The sequence below is a fragment of the Loxodonta africana genome, chromosome 10 (genome assembly GCF_030014295.1).
Source record: "Loxodonta africana isolate mLoxAfr1 chromosome 10, mLoxAfr1.hap2, whole genome shotgun sequence".
Lineage (NCBI taxonomy): Eukaryota > Metazoa > Chordata > Mammalia > Proboscidea > Elephantidae > Loxodonta > Loxodonta africana.
The window spans coordinates 85,097,896-85,112,707 of record NC_087351.1 but is presented as its reverse complement, the minus strand read 5'-3'; the positions used below and the strand labels follow the sequence as shown (position 1 = coordinate 85,112,707).

Genomic DNA, 14,812 nt, shown 5'->3' with positions numbered 1-14,812 from the left:
GGCTGGCTTGGGTGACAGCTGCTGCTGCTCTGAAGAGAGTAACGATCCGTGGGTTTATATCCATGTATATAAAATCAGGCTAATTTAAAGATGAATTATGTCTATGTTGTGGACCATTTAAAAAAAAATGTTAAATGTTTGATGGCTCCTGTCAGGTTATGTGGTCCCCAAATTTGTGTGAGTTTCAAAATGAGTATACTAAAAAAAAAAAAAATACTAAAAGACTTACTAAATCCTCTATCCAGATGGGAAGGATTAGAAGACAAATGGAATCAATGAAACCTCTAAGGGTTCAATAGGGAGCCTGTCTAGGGTAAACACTGGGCAAGAGCTTGGACCTGTTACTACCCCCGACCCCTTTCAACCTGGTACCTTCTGTAGTTAGGAGCCAGAAAATGCACCCTGTGCTGGTTTGTTGGTAGGGGTACTGGGGTTACCTTTTTACTCTGACCTTGAAAGCCTTGCTCATAGTGCTTTGAAACCAGGGTTTGCCAGCGGTCAGCTAGAATGCTGCCCTTGGAATGGTGCTTGGCATGGTATTAAGTTGGGAACGTTAAGAACCATATTTAACTCCCTTCCATTTTGGGGAAGCAAAATCATATTAAATGTTACTTTTAATGCCATAAATCCGTACTGTCCAATACGGGAGCCACGAGCCACGTGTGGCTACTGAGCCCTTGAGATGTGGCTAGACGGAAATGAGATGTGCTGTACATGTGAACTACACACCAGATTTCGGAGTCTTAATGGGAATGTAAAATATCACATTTTGCATTAGTAACTGTTTATATTGCTCACGTGTTGAAATAATATTTTAGATATGTTGAGTGAAGAAAATATATTATTAAAATTAATCATACCTGTTTCTTTTTCTTATTTTAAATGTGGCTACTACAAAGTTTAAAGTTACATACGGCTTGCATTATGTTTCTACTGGACAGTGCTGTTGGAACATGAAAATCAGAATTATTTGAACTTTGATAATGATGACATCGAGCATTTATGGAGTACTTACAATGTCCCAATCTCTTGACACATATGACTTAATTTTGAATCTAAGTTTTAAGTGGAAATAAACAACAAAACCAATAAGCCTCATTCCCACCCTGTTTCTCACATTCGTTAGTTTTTTGTGGATCCTGTAGAGCTCCTTCATCAAGTGTGCTACCTCGTTTAATTCTCCCACCAACAGTATGAACTAAATATTACGACCATTCCCATTTCACATATAAGAAAACGGAGGTTGAGGGAGGATAAGTAACTAGCCCATAGTCCTCCAACTGATACATGGCGAAGCTAGACTTTGATTCCAGGGCTGTCTGAAAGCAGAACCTATACGAGCCAATAATATATTGCAAGAATGACGCAACTGAATTTCTTGGTGACCCTGATTTCACTGGATCTTTCTGTGCTTCAATTTCCTTTTCTGTAAATATAAGAGATGGGACTCTTGATGCAACGCCAGGTCCCTTCTGACTCTCTGCCTCTCAGCGAGCCCATTTCGCTTTTCCATTTTGGTTCTATTTTTCCTCCTGATTCTCATACTGTGCCCCATCTGGTAAAGTTTGTTAAAGAGGATCAAGGGTATAGACTGAATTAGGAGACAGCAGACGGGAGGAAGATTTAACAGGGGATGAAGAGGGAGCAGAGGAAGTTGGAGGAGGAGTTTCATAGTAAGTGGAAAAGTCTGTATGGAGTTGATATGGTCGTGGAAAGGTATCTCAGCTTAGCTAAGGCTGCTATAACAGAAATACCACAAGTGGATGGCTTTAACAAAGAGAAATTTATTCTCTCACAGTTTAGGTGGCTACAAGTCCAAATTCAAGGTGCCAGCTCTAGAGGAAGGCTTTCTCTGTCTGTCGGTTCTGGAGGAAGGTCCTCATCATCAATCTTTTCCCAGTCTAGGAGTTTCTAAGTGTGGGAACTTTGGGTCCAAAGGACACGCTCTGCTACTGGCTTTGCTTTCTTGGTGGTATGAGGTCTCCGTGTCTCTCTGCTGGTGTCTCTCTTTTATATTTCAAAGAGATTGACTTAAAACACAACTTAACCTTGTAGATTGAATCTTGCCTTATTAACATAACTACTGCTAATTCTACCTCATTAACATCATAGGGGTAGGATTTGTAATACATATGAAAATCAACCAGATCACAAAATGGTGGACAATCACACAATACTGGGAATCATGGCCTAGCAAAATTGACACACATTTTAAGGGGACAAAATTCAATCCAATTGCATAAGAAAGCTGGACAATAAATAAGGAAGACAGAAGAAGAATTGATGCCTTGAATTGTTGTGCTGGTGAAGAATATTGAATGTATCGTGGACTGCCAAAAGAATGAACAAATCTGACTTGGAAGAAGTACAACCAGAATGTTGCTTAGAAGCAAGGATGGCAAGACTATGTCTCACATATTTTGGACATGTTATGAGGAGAGATCAGTCCCTGGAGAAGGACTTCATGCTTGGTAAAGTAGAGCGTCAGCAAAAAAGAGAAAAGAGCTTCAAGGAGATGGATTGACACAGTGGCTGCAACAATGGGTTTAAGCATAACAAGGATTATGAGGATGGTGCAGGACTAGGCAGTGTTTCGTTCTGTTGTACGTAAGGTCACTTTGAGTTGAAACCAACTCGATCGCAGTTAACAACAACAACAACAACAACAACAACAACAATTCAATGCATGTCAAAAGGTGAATGTCACATGGGGGTGTTCATATAGGGCAGAACCTAGAACCACAACACACACCTGCACGTAGCCTCAGCCAAAACCTGCCTTTATATAAATATGAAATATAAAGACTGTGAAGAGAGTCTAGGAATGCAATGAAAACTCATGAAGGTTTGGAAAGAAGACTTTTAAAGAACTCAAAGAGAGGCAGGGTGGAGTTGGTACAGCCTAGAAATTAGGTGAATGGGTTGGGGAAGCAGATTGGGTTCAAGGCCTTCCTTTGCCACTTTCCAGCTCTGTAATACTATGCAAATCTAAACCTCCCTAAGCTGCTGAGTCCTCATCTGTAAAATGGAATATTTACTGTGCTCACCTCTTGGGTGGTTGTGGGGATTAAGTGAGATACAGTAGTAAAAGAGCTGCCACGTTCTGAGTGCTTACTGTGAGCTCAGCGCTCAGCATACACACAACTCTATCAATGCACAATTGGGGCTCAGCACAGGCCTGCCAACCACTAATACGAATATAACGAGTTGGGCCTATCGTTATGATCATAACAGTGTTTGAAAAGATCATTTGGCTGCACTTTAGTCCTGCTCTGTTATTAACTAGCTGTGTGGCTTTTGGTGAAGTTACATAACTTCTCTGTGCCTCGAGTGACTCATTCATAAAATGAGATTATTAAATTAGATCATCTGTAACGGCCTTTTCAGCCCTAAAATGCTGTGTGATTCTGGAAATAGGATTTATTTCGTGTTGAAAAGAGATACGAAAGCACAAACTTCAACTAAACGTCTGATTATTTTAAGTATGAGGGATGGTGACCAGCTGTTCTCTTCTGACTGAGAACAGGACAGGAGGCAGCATGGGCTAATTGTTTTAGATTAGACATTAGACTTGTGAGAAAGAGGGATATGTCATCAGAGCGGGGTGCAGTGCTGCACGTTCAGAACTCATTAAAGCAGATAGTTGACTCTTTTTCTGACACTCAGCTTAAATATAACTTCATCACCTAGGCCTCTCCTGACCCCGGAAGCTAAAGTAGACCCCCACCCTATTATTCTTTCACTTTTCACCCTTTTGTTTTCCTCCAGAGTACTTCTGACAATTCGTAACTATATATATATATATATATATATATATATTTTTTTTTGTATTTAGTGTTTAATGTGTGTCTCTTTAGACTGTAAACTGTCTAAAGGCAGGGCCCATCTTTATTTGGTTCACTTCGTATGGACCTAGTCCCAGCAGAATGGCAACCATGTAGCAGGTGCTCAATAAATGCTTGTTGAATAGATAGATGTGTTTTGGAGCTGGTAATGCTTCTTAATGGAGGTGGATCCTCTGCTCTCAAGTTTCCTTTTTTGGTCAGTAGAATCCCAAAGGCCCTGTCTCTCAAGGGAATTTAGATACTGTTTCTCCTGCCTACCTTCTTTTCCTGGAGACAGGTCACCTGTGCGTGTGCGTGTGTTTGGTTTTAATGTGATGCCTGGGTGCCCCTTTCTCATGGACCGGCCAGCCTGGATCTGTTTTTGGTGGAGGAAACTGAAGGTGTAGGTGCAGTTCCATTTGAGCCTGAATAAAGCCCAGTGGAGCCAATAGGCACAGTGCTGATTTTTTTCCATTTGCTCCTCCAGACTCACTCTCTATCCTTCTTTATGGTACTCCATGTCCCAGGAAGCTGACCTCAGTGGGCTGTATTAGTGAGGCTCCCTTATACCCTGGCTTCCGGTTGAGGTTGACCAGCGAAGGGTACCAGCAGGACAACAGAGGATGGGAGCAGAGAGAGGTGGGGCTATGAGTTCCCTTGGTTCCCTCGCTACTGGGCCACAAGTTGGCCATAGCCCTGTCTTAAGTTCTCTCAGCAGGTTCTTGGAAACATCCTCCCTCTTGTCCTTTCAGGAATAGGAGTGGTAATGGTTCCCCATCATTACTGCCCTGGGGTGCTTCACCATTCTGTGTTGTCTCCCCTAATCCTGCTCGTGCCTCCAAAGATAGTACTAACACTAAACTCTTCAATTCCCCTATACAAGTGGGCTACTTGTTTTCCCCTGTTTTTTCAGGGCACCAGCTCACCCCCACTCAAAGAAAAAACAAAAAACAAAAACCCACGGCTGTCCAGTTGATTCCGACTCATAGCGACTCTACAGAACAGAGGAAAACTATCCCATAGGGTTTCCAAGGCTGTGATCTTCATGGAAGCAGTCATCTTTCTCCCAAGAAGTGGCAGCTGGATTTAAACCACCAACCTATTGGATAGCAGCCGAGTGCTTTAACCGCTGCACTACAAGGGCTCCTTTTCAGGACACCACTACTTCCTGTTCTTACACCTATTTTACTGGTTACAGTGGTAGGGTTTTTTTTTTTTTTTTTGTGGAGTAGTAGGGACCATACATTTAATTGCCAGTGGGAAGAGAAAAAAGAGAGGCGCGAGGTACAAGTTCAGAGAAGTCGGAGGGATATTTTATAGTAAATAAAAAAATAATCACCTCCTGTAAAGTTCACAGCTTAGAAAACCTTATGGGGCAGTTCTAGTCTATCCTGTAGGGTCATTATGAATCAAAATCGACTGGATGGCACACAACAACAATAACAACAATAAGTGAGCTGTTTTTTTTTTTTTTCCTCTTAATTTTATTATGGTAAAATACATGTAACAAAACATCTCTACCATTTTACACGTACAAGTCAAGTGACAGTAACTTCATTCAACATGTTGTACAACAATTACCACTATCTGTTCCCCAGTTTTTCATCACCCTTAAAAAAAACTCTGTACCTCTTGAGCAATGCCCCCTCATTGTTCCCTCCTACCCAATCCAGGCAACCACCAATAAACTTCGGTCTCTATGCATTGGCCTGTTCTAGATATTTCATCTAAGTGAGATAATACAATGTTTGTCCTTTTATGTTTGACTTACGTCACTCAACATAATGTTTTAAGGTTCATCCATGTCGCAGCAGGTATCATTTCTCTTTATGGCTGTTGTTGTTGCTGGTGCTGTAGAGTGGTTCCAACTCAAAGCAAGCCTTCGTACGGCAGAACAAAACACGGCTTGGTCCTTCACCATCCTCACAATCATTACCATGTTTGAGTCCATTGTTGCAGCCACTGTGTCAATCCATCTTGTTGAGTGTCTTCTCTTTGTTACTGACCCCTCTACCTTACCGAGCATGATGTCCTTTTCCAGAGACTGGTCCCTCCTGGCAACATGTCCATAGTATGTGAGACAAGGTCTCCCCATCCTTGCTTCTAAGGAGCATTCTGGCTGTACTTCTTCCGAGACAATTTTTTTCTTTTGGCAGTCCATGGTATACTCAATATTCTTCACCAACATCATAATTCAAATGCATCAATTCTTCTTCTATCTTCCTTATTCATTGTCCCACTTCCAAATGCATATGTGGTGGTTGAAAATACCATAGTTTGAGTCAGGTGCACCTTAGTCCTCAAGGTGATATCTTTGTTTTTTAACACTATAAAAAGTTCTTTTGAAGCAGATTTGCCCACTGCAATACATTGTTTGATTTCTTGACTGCAACTTCCGTGGGCATTGATTGTGGATCCAAGAAAATGGAAATCCTTGACAATTTCTATCTTTTCTTTGTTTATCATGATGTTCCTTATTTGTCCAGCTGTGAGGATTTTAATTTTCTTTATGTTGAGGTGCAGTCCATTCTGAAGACTGTGGTCTTTGATCTTCATCAATAAGCACGCAAGTCCTCTTTGCTTTCAGCAAGGAAGTTTGTGTCTTATGCATGTCACAGATCGTCAATGAGTAGTCCTCCAGCCCTAATGCCCCGTTCTTCTCCATATAGTCCAGTTTCTCAGATTATTTTGCTCAGTGTACAGATTGAATAAGTATGGTGAAATGATACAACTCGGAAACAGGCCTTTCCTGATTTTAAACCACACAGCATTCCTTTGTTCTGTTCGAACGACTGCCTCTTGGTCTATGTACAGGTACTGCATGAGCACAATTAAGTGTTCTGGAATTCCCATTCTTTGCAATGTTATCCACAATTTGTTATGATCCACACAGTCAAATGCCTTTGCACAGTCAATAAAATACAGGTAAACAACTTTCTTTCTGGAGCCCTGGTGGTACAATGGTTAAGAGCTGGGCTGTTAACCAAAAGGTCAGTGTTTCGAATCCATCATCTGCTCCTTAGAAACCCTATGGGGCAGTTCTACTCTGTCCCATAGGGGTTGCTATGAGTTGGAACTGACTTGACGGTACATAACAACAAAAAGCATCCTTCTGATATTCTCTGTTTTCAGCCAAGATTGACCTGACATCAGCCATGATATTCCTCATTCCATGTCCTCTTTTGAACCTGGCTTGAATTCCTGGTAGTTCCCTGTCAATGTACTATGGCAACGGTTTTTGAATGGTCTTCAGCAAAATTTTACTTGTGTGTGGTATTGTTTGATCATTTCTGTAATCCATTAGATCACCTTTCTTTGGAATGGGCACAAATATGGATCTCTTCCAGTTGCCTGGCCAGGTAGCTATCTTCCAAATTTCTTGGCTTAGGTGAGTGAGCGCTTCCAGAGTCACATCAGTTTGTTGAAACACCTCAGCTGGTATTCTGTCAATTCCTGGAGCCTTGCTTTTCACCAATGGTTTCAGTACAGCTTAAACTGCTTCCTTCAATATCATTGGCTCTTGATCATATGCTGCCTCCTCAAATGCTTGAACGTCAACCAGTTCTTTTCGGTACAGTGACTCTATATATTCCTTCTATCTTCATTTGAAGCTTCCTGCATCCGTCAACATTTTGTCCATAGAATCCTTCAAAACTGCAACTCGAGCCTTGAATTTTTTCTTCAGTTCTATCAGCTTGTGAAATGCTGAGCGTGTTCTTCCCTTTTGGTTTTCTAACTCCAGGTTTTTGCACATTTTATTATAATACTTTCCTTTGCTTTCCTGAGCTGCCCTTGGAAATCTTCTCTTCAGCTCATCTACTTCATTATTTCTTCCATTCACTTTAGCTTCTCAACGTTCAAGAGCAAGTTTCAGAGTCTCTTATGACATCCCTTTTGGTCTTTTCTTTCTTTCCTGTCTTTTTAATGACCTTTTGCTTTATAACTCTTCTGATCTTTGGTCTTTGTTGTTCAATGCATCAAATCTATACTTGAAATGGTCTCTAAATTCAGGTGGGATATACTTCAAGGTCATATTTTGGCTTTCTTGGACTTGTTTTAATTTTCTTTAGCTTCAACTTGAACTTGGTTATGAACAATTGGTGATCTGTTTTGCAGTCAGCCTCTGGCCTTATTCTGACAAATGATAGTGAGCTTCTCCATTGTCTGTTTCCATAGATGTAGTTGATTTGACCCCTGTGTATTCCGTTTCTTTACGGCTGAATAATATTCCATTGTGTATATGTACCACATTTTGTTTATCCATTCATCTATTGATGAACCACTCATATGCATGCAAAAGCTGGATAATGAATACGGAAGGCTGAAGAAAAATCGATGCCTTTGAATTAGAGTATTGGGGAAGAATGTTGAATGGACTGCCAGAAGAACGAACCAGTCTGTCATGGAGGAAGTATAGCCGGAGTGTTCCTTGAAAGTGAGGATGGCGAGACTTTGTCTCATGTACCCTGGACATGTTATCAGGAGGGACCAGCCCCTGGAGAAAGACATCATGCTTGATAAAGTAGGTGGTTAGCAAAAAAGAGGAAGACCCTCAATCAGATGGATTGACACAGTGGCAGTAACAATAGGCTCAAACATAACGGCAATTGTGAGGATGGAGCAGAACCAGGCAGTGTTTTGTTCTGTTGTACATAGGGTTGCTAAGAGTCAGAACTGACTTGACGGCACCTAACAACAACACTGATGGACACTTGTGTGTTTCCAACTTTTGACTGTTGTGAATAGTCCGAGATTTCTGTTTTTAATTAAAAAAATTAAAAAAAAAACAAACAAAAACCAATCCCCTTTGTATTAGAAGATTATGGGGACCCTTTTTTGAGGAAAGGGTTTAGCTTCTTTGGTCTCTGTCACGGACAGAGCTGACTGCTGCCATTGCTCAGCTGGCTGTGACCTCAAGCCCCAGGTGGCTGATGAATCTCCTGATGTTTTCAGAAAGAATCCCCTGGTGTGTGCGAGACTGCAGCTCCCACTCTGCTGATCTGGGGCCTGCTAGGCATTTGTGCTTGCTCCCTCTCTATCCTTGGCTTTAGAAGCCTCAGCTTCTCCTGTGAATTGATTAGAACAGCCTCTCTGGGGCAGAAATAGCTTTTCATGGAGCAAACCTGGCTGTGAAGTCAGCATAGCTAAGGGGAGGTAATGAAGTCCTGACAGAGTTGGGGAGAGGGAGAGAATTATAACAATTGAGGATAGCATTGGTATAATGCTTCCATAGTTTTCAAAGCACTTTAATGTAAGTGAACACACTGGGTCTGGCATTGTTATCCTCACAATGTATAGATGCAGAAATGGGCTCTGGGCTCCTACAGTGCCTTGTCCAATGTCACATGGCCCAGAGGGTGGCAGACCAGGACCCAGACCAGGCTGTCTGATCCCATGGTTGCTGGCCCCTCTTCTGCTCTGCCTCCATTTCTCTGAGACTGCAGGCAGGGATGGAATCTGTCTCTGGGCTTATGAATTGGAGACAGAAAAGCTGGATCCGATTCCAGTGTTCCTGTTGCACCAGGAGGAGAAAAACAGGCCACCTGATTCCTACCCTGGAGCGCTGGTCCCTGTATGCCCTCAAGGACCACCCTTCCTGCCCCTCCCACTTCTATGAGCCTGACCCCAGCTTTCTGTCCTTGTTTTCAGAAGTGGAGCTGCCCCTGAAGAAGGATGGGTTCACCTCGGAAAGCACCACCCTGGAAGCCTTGCTCCGTGGTGAGGGGGTAGAGAAGAAGGTGGATACCAGAGAGGAGGAAAGCATCCAGGGAATACAGGTATTTTTGGCTCACTGGGAGACACCCCAGAGCATTGCTCCCCTGTGTTTCCAGAACACTAGCACAGGCTCTGGACCCTCCTCTCAAACTGCCTGGTGGTACTTGCTGCCTGGGAGCTTGCAAATTCATTTCAATTTAACATGTCCTCAGAAGAACTCAGGTTTCCTCTCAAGTCAGTTCCTGTCCCTTAATTTCCCTATTTATCCGTTCCAAAGTTGTGTATTGAACCTGCTGTGTGCCAGCACCATGCTGAGTTCTGGGGAGACAATGGTGCACAAATAGACTGGTCCATTGTCCAGGCTCAGAGCCTTGAGGTTGTCTGCCACAGCCAGTCCCCACCTCCCCTTACACCCCACCCTCAGCTCTAGCTCCCCAGACTTTAGTCTTTTCACAATACCAACCACTCATCCTTCAAGGCTAGCTTAGGAGTTACCCTCCAGGCAGGGTTGATTGTTCCTGTCCCTGTGCGTGACACTGTCTGTTCACAGCACTATTGGAGCTCTTACTGTACAGGACTATACTTACGTGCTCCTACCGTTCTTATGTGTTGTCTGTCTTGAATCACCATTGTCTAACACAGAGCAGTGTCTAATATTAAGTAACACCACATATAATGTTACTACTACTGTAAAATAGAGGGAGCAGGAGTATCAGAATCTGCCTAAATCCAGGGTAAAAAAAAAAATCCAGGGAGGATAATGTAAATCAAGATGGGCCCAAGGCTGATCCCTGTGAGGTGGAGATCAGACATACCTTCACTCTCCAACCTTTTAACCAATTCTGACACCAGCCGACCCTCCCATGGCACTCTCTACTTCTCTTCTGGGTTTGACAATCTTTTGCAATGACCACACAAGACTCACAGTCTATACTTACAGTTAAGTGGTTTATTAAGGAAGTAATAGTACAACTCCGGAGCAGGAAACATACAGGCAAAGTTTCCCTTCTTCAGTGCAGGACAGCTCTCTCAGCTCTCTTGACCTTGTAGGCCTCCTCTCAGCCCTCTGAGGACAGGCCTTCTCTTTGTCCCCTGAAGACAGGTTTTTCTTGGCGTTGCCATCTGTGGCAAATGGCTCTGCTGCTGGGCCCCTTTTGAGCCTGTCGCTCTCTTCAGTGTTACAGCCCTTACAGCTCTATTAGGAGATTCCTTGCCTCCACACTCTAAATCTGCTTCTTCTCTCTTCTTTCCGTCTCCAAAAACCTCTGTGGGGCTGACTGCTTAAACATACAAACTACTATGTTCAGAGCCTGGGGCTACTGTCTACTATGCCAGAAGGTCAAACTAGAACCATAAACAAAAGAGTTTATATGTTTTTATTGGCTCTACTTATTAAAATAAAGTATATATGTAGTAAATAAACTATATTTGCTTATTCATTCATTTCTTCAACCAAAGGTTATCATTTTCATTTTGGTGAAAGTATACATAGCCAAATACACACCATTTCAACAATTTCTATGGTACAATTCAGCGATACTAGTTATATTCTTCAAGTTATGCTACAATTCTTGCTAACCTTTCCAAATTATTCTACCACCACTATCTTAAACTCGTTGTCCCCTAAGCTTCCCATCCAACCTTTCAATTTGCTGTTGTCACGTTGATCTCATATCTATAATTCTTTAAAAGAGTAAAAATGCTCAAAGCAGATGTACTTTACTAATGAAGAAAAACCATATTTTTGTTCAAGGAGCCCTGGCTGTGCAATGGTTAACCAAAAGGTTGGTGGTTCACACCTACCCAGCAGCTTTGCAGGAGAAAAGACCTGATGATCTTCTCCTGTAAAGGTTACTAACAGCCTGGAAAACTTTATGGGGCAGTTCTACTTTGTCAGATGGGGTCACTATGAGTTGAAAATTGACTCAATGGCAACTAACAACAACAATATTTTTTTGGCTCAAAGAAAACTTCAGGGAATACCTTTGGTTTAAGGTTTAAGACTACCTCAGGGCGATAGTTTTGGGGACTTTTCCAGCCTCGATGGCTCCAGAAGACCTGGATTCCATCAAAACATTGAAATTTTGTTCTGCAGCTTTCCCTCTTTTGATAAGGATTCTTCTGTAAAACCTCAACCAAAGTTTTTTGAACACCTGCTCTGAGTAGGTGCTGTACTAGGTGCTGGGGAAACAGAGACACCTGTCCCCTCTACTCATGGAACTTTTAGTGTGACATGCAGACAGAGAAAAAGTAAATAAATAAATAAAATAATTGCAAATCAGGATAAATGCTACTCATAGTGACCCTATGTACAACAGAACAAAACACTGCCCCATCCTGTGCCATCCCCACAGTTGTTGCTATGTTTGAGCTCATTGTTGCAGCCACTGTGTCAATCCATCTCGTTTAGGGTCTTTCTCTTTTTTTTCCTGACCCTCTACCTTACCAAACATGATGTCCTTCTCCAGGAACTGGTCTCTTCTGATAACATGTCCAAAGTATGTGAGACGAAGTCTTGCCATCTTTGCTTCTAAGGAACATTCTGGCTGTACTTCTTCCAAGACAGATTTGTTTGTTTTTCTGGCAGTCCATGGTATATTCAATATTCTTCTCCAACACAGTAATTCAAAGGCATCTATTCTTCTTCAGTCTTCCTTATTCATTGTCAAGCTTTCACATGCATACAAGGCAATTGAAAATATCATGGCTTGGGTCAGGTGCACCTTAGTCCTCAAAGTGACATCCTTGCTTTTCAACACTTTAAAGAGGTCTTTTGCAACAGATTTGCCCAATGCAATACATTGTTTGATTTCTTGATTGCTGCTTCCATGGGCATTGATTGTGGATCCAAGTAAAATGAAGTCCTTGACAACTTCAATCTTTTCTCCATTTATCATGATGTTGCTTATTGGTGTGGTTGTGAGGATTTTTGTTTTCTTTATGTTGAAGCGTATCCATACTGAAGGCTGTGGACTTTGATCTTCATCAGTAAGTGCTTTAAGTCCTCTTCACTTTCAGCAAACAAGGTTGTGTTTTGTGTGTGTTCTTCCTCATATAGTTCAGCTTCTTGGATTATTTGCTCAGCATACAGATTGAATAAGTATGGTGAAAGAATACAATCTCGATGCAGATGGAGAAATAGGAAACAAATAAACAAATAGAATAATTACAAATCAGGATAAATGCTATGAAAAGAACAAACAGGGTTAGAAGATTCAGTATAAGAGGAAGGACAGGTTTTAGGTAGAGTCCTGAGGGAGATAGGGGTTTAATCTCAGTCCTGTGAATTGAGAAGAGTCAGCAAAGTGAGAATCCCAGGGAGGAGCTTTCTGGACAGAGGAACAGCGTGCTTGAAGGCCTTGAGACAGCTCGGGGCTTGTCCTGTTGACCAACAGAAGCCTGTGTGGCCAGAACTCGGTACCGGGGAGAAGCACCCAGGATGGAGTTGGAGAGGTGGGCAGCGGCCAGAACACGCAGGCCTCACAGGCCATGGAACAGACTTTTGATTTTTATGAGAAGCTAAAAAAGAAGCCACTGGAGGATTTGAATGAGCGCAGCCAATTATGTTTCGTAAAGATCCCTCTGGCTGTTCCATGGAGAGGAGACTGGATGCAGGGCCAACAGTAGAAGGAAGGAAATAAGTATGAGGTTTTTGCAGTATTCCAAGCCAGAGATAATGCAGTTTTAAAAAAGGAATTCCCTCTCCCCCTCCCCAACATAACCACAAACCATTGTTATCACTATAAAAAGTGTTTAGAATAACAGGGAGAAAAGTTGTTTTAAAAAGTCACCTCTTTCCCCCTAATGTCCTTGGGAAGGGAATGCAAGTTGTTTTTGCAGTTGGACCACCCACCCCTGCCCTTCGCTCCACATATAGGACCTTCTGTCTTTTTCCTGAACCCCGAATATTAGCTTTGTTCATTAGGAACTCCTGGCTCCTCCTGAGTTACCCAGACAAGCTTCTGCATTGTTAGAAATGCAGACACATTGGGGAAGCTGCTGTCACGACTGAGGCCTGAAGCACAGACTGGTTCTGAGACACAGGGAAGCATATGGGAAGAGGGAGGGGTAGGACCTCTGGGAGAAGTCAACTTCCTCCTGGACATTGAGACTCAGTGTCACTTCTAGCCTAGCTGAGCCTCCTTCACCAGTTTTTCAACTTCCAACCCAGAGTCCATATTGAGGGTAAAATGAGAGTGCAGTCAAAGTCGTACTGTGATGCTAGAAGCAATGACCTTGAAAATCAAGGTGCTTACTATGATTAAATGACTTCAAAACCCAGAAAGTTTATAAGATGGTTATACGAACAGCAACAACACTCGCAATAGCAAGGCTTCGTATTTAAACCAGTAAAAATACCAGTTGCCGTCAAGTGAATTTTGACTTACGGTGACCCCGTGTGTGTCAGAGTAGAAGTGTGCTCCATAGGGTTTTCGATAGCTGATTTTTTGGAAATAGATCAACAGACCTTTCTTTCGAGTTGCCTCTGAGTAGACTTGAACCTCCAACCTTTTGGTTAGCAGCCAAGTATATGTTAACTGTTTGTACCACCTTTGGATTACTCATATTTACGTCCCATCTTTTCACTGAATATCACAGAGCATTTGACGTGTCATCGCCTTGCTTGGCTTTCTCCACTGTTCCCACCTGCAGTTCAGAAAGCCAAGAAAATAAGTTTTGACAAGAGAGGCTAGGAGCCTTGTGCTGGGACCTGGGCCAAAGTTTCCTAGCTCTGGGCTGGAGATTGTGTCCAGCTGACAGTGATATTTCTCTGTTAGATGGCTAAAGTTGGCCCAGAGACTCATGAGTGCTGTCAGCTTGTGTCTTCCCAAATAAACCTAGTAGAGAAACCAGAGAAGACTTCTTTGACGTGTTTTGAGCTCTTTGGAAGGAATTTGGAACTTAGCATTATTCTGGCCCCTGTGGTTGGGGCAGAGCTCTCTGGCAAGAGGGGAGTAAGAGAAGATCACTGACTAATTCACTTCTGGGCTTTCTGCTTTGAGGGCAGGCCAAAGGCACTGCCCAGAAGGCCATTGGAACAGTGAGGGGATACCAGATGTCAGTGCAGCGCATGTTACTGTCTAAGCCACTTCATGAGTCATGTGATTTTTGCACCATCACCACAAGGGTGGGTGCTATCCTGTAGAATCTGGTGCCTGCCTCCTTTTCTATGCTCATCTTATGTCAGTCTCTCCCTGAGCCTCTGAGTTCTGGTCACACTGGCCTCTTTCTGCTCCCTGGGTAAGCCATGTTCCTCTTGCTGCCTCAAGTGT

The 14,812-nt window shown here is 42.6% G+C and overlaps 1 protein-coding gene across 5 annotated transcripts in view; it reads left to right on the top strand.

The window, feature by feature from the left end:
- The window catches only part of DPF3 (double PHD fingers 3), a 299,949-nt gene that overhangs the window by 168,377 nt on the left and 116,760 nt on the right, over positions 1 to 14,812 (top strand). For all 5 annotated transcript variants that reach the window (XR_002785335.2, XR_010323186.1, XR_002785336.2 and 2 more), the window contains exon 4: positions 9,474 to 9,601. Coding sequence is in view for 2 of the 5 variants with exons in the window: in XM_023546336.2 (XP_023402104.1) it covers positions 9,474 to 9,601 (128 nt within the window). In the remaining 3 variants the exon portion in view is untranslated. The remainder of the gene's footprint in view (positions 1 to 9,473; positions 9,602 to 14,812) is intronic.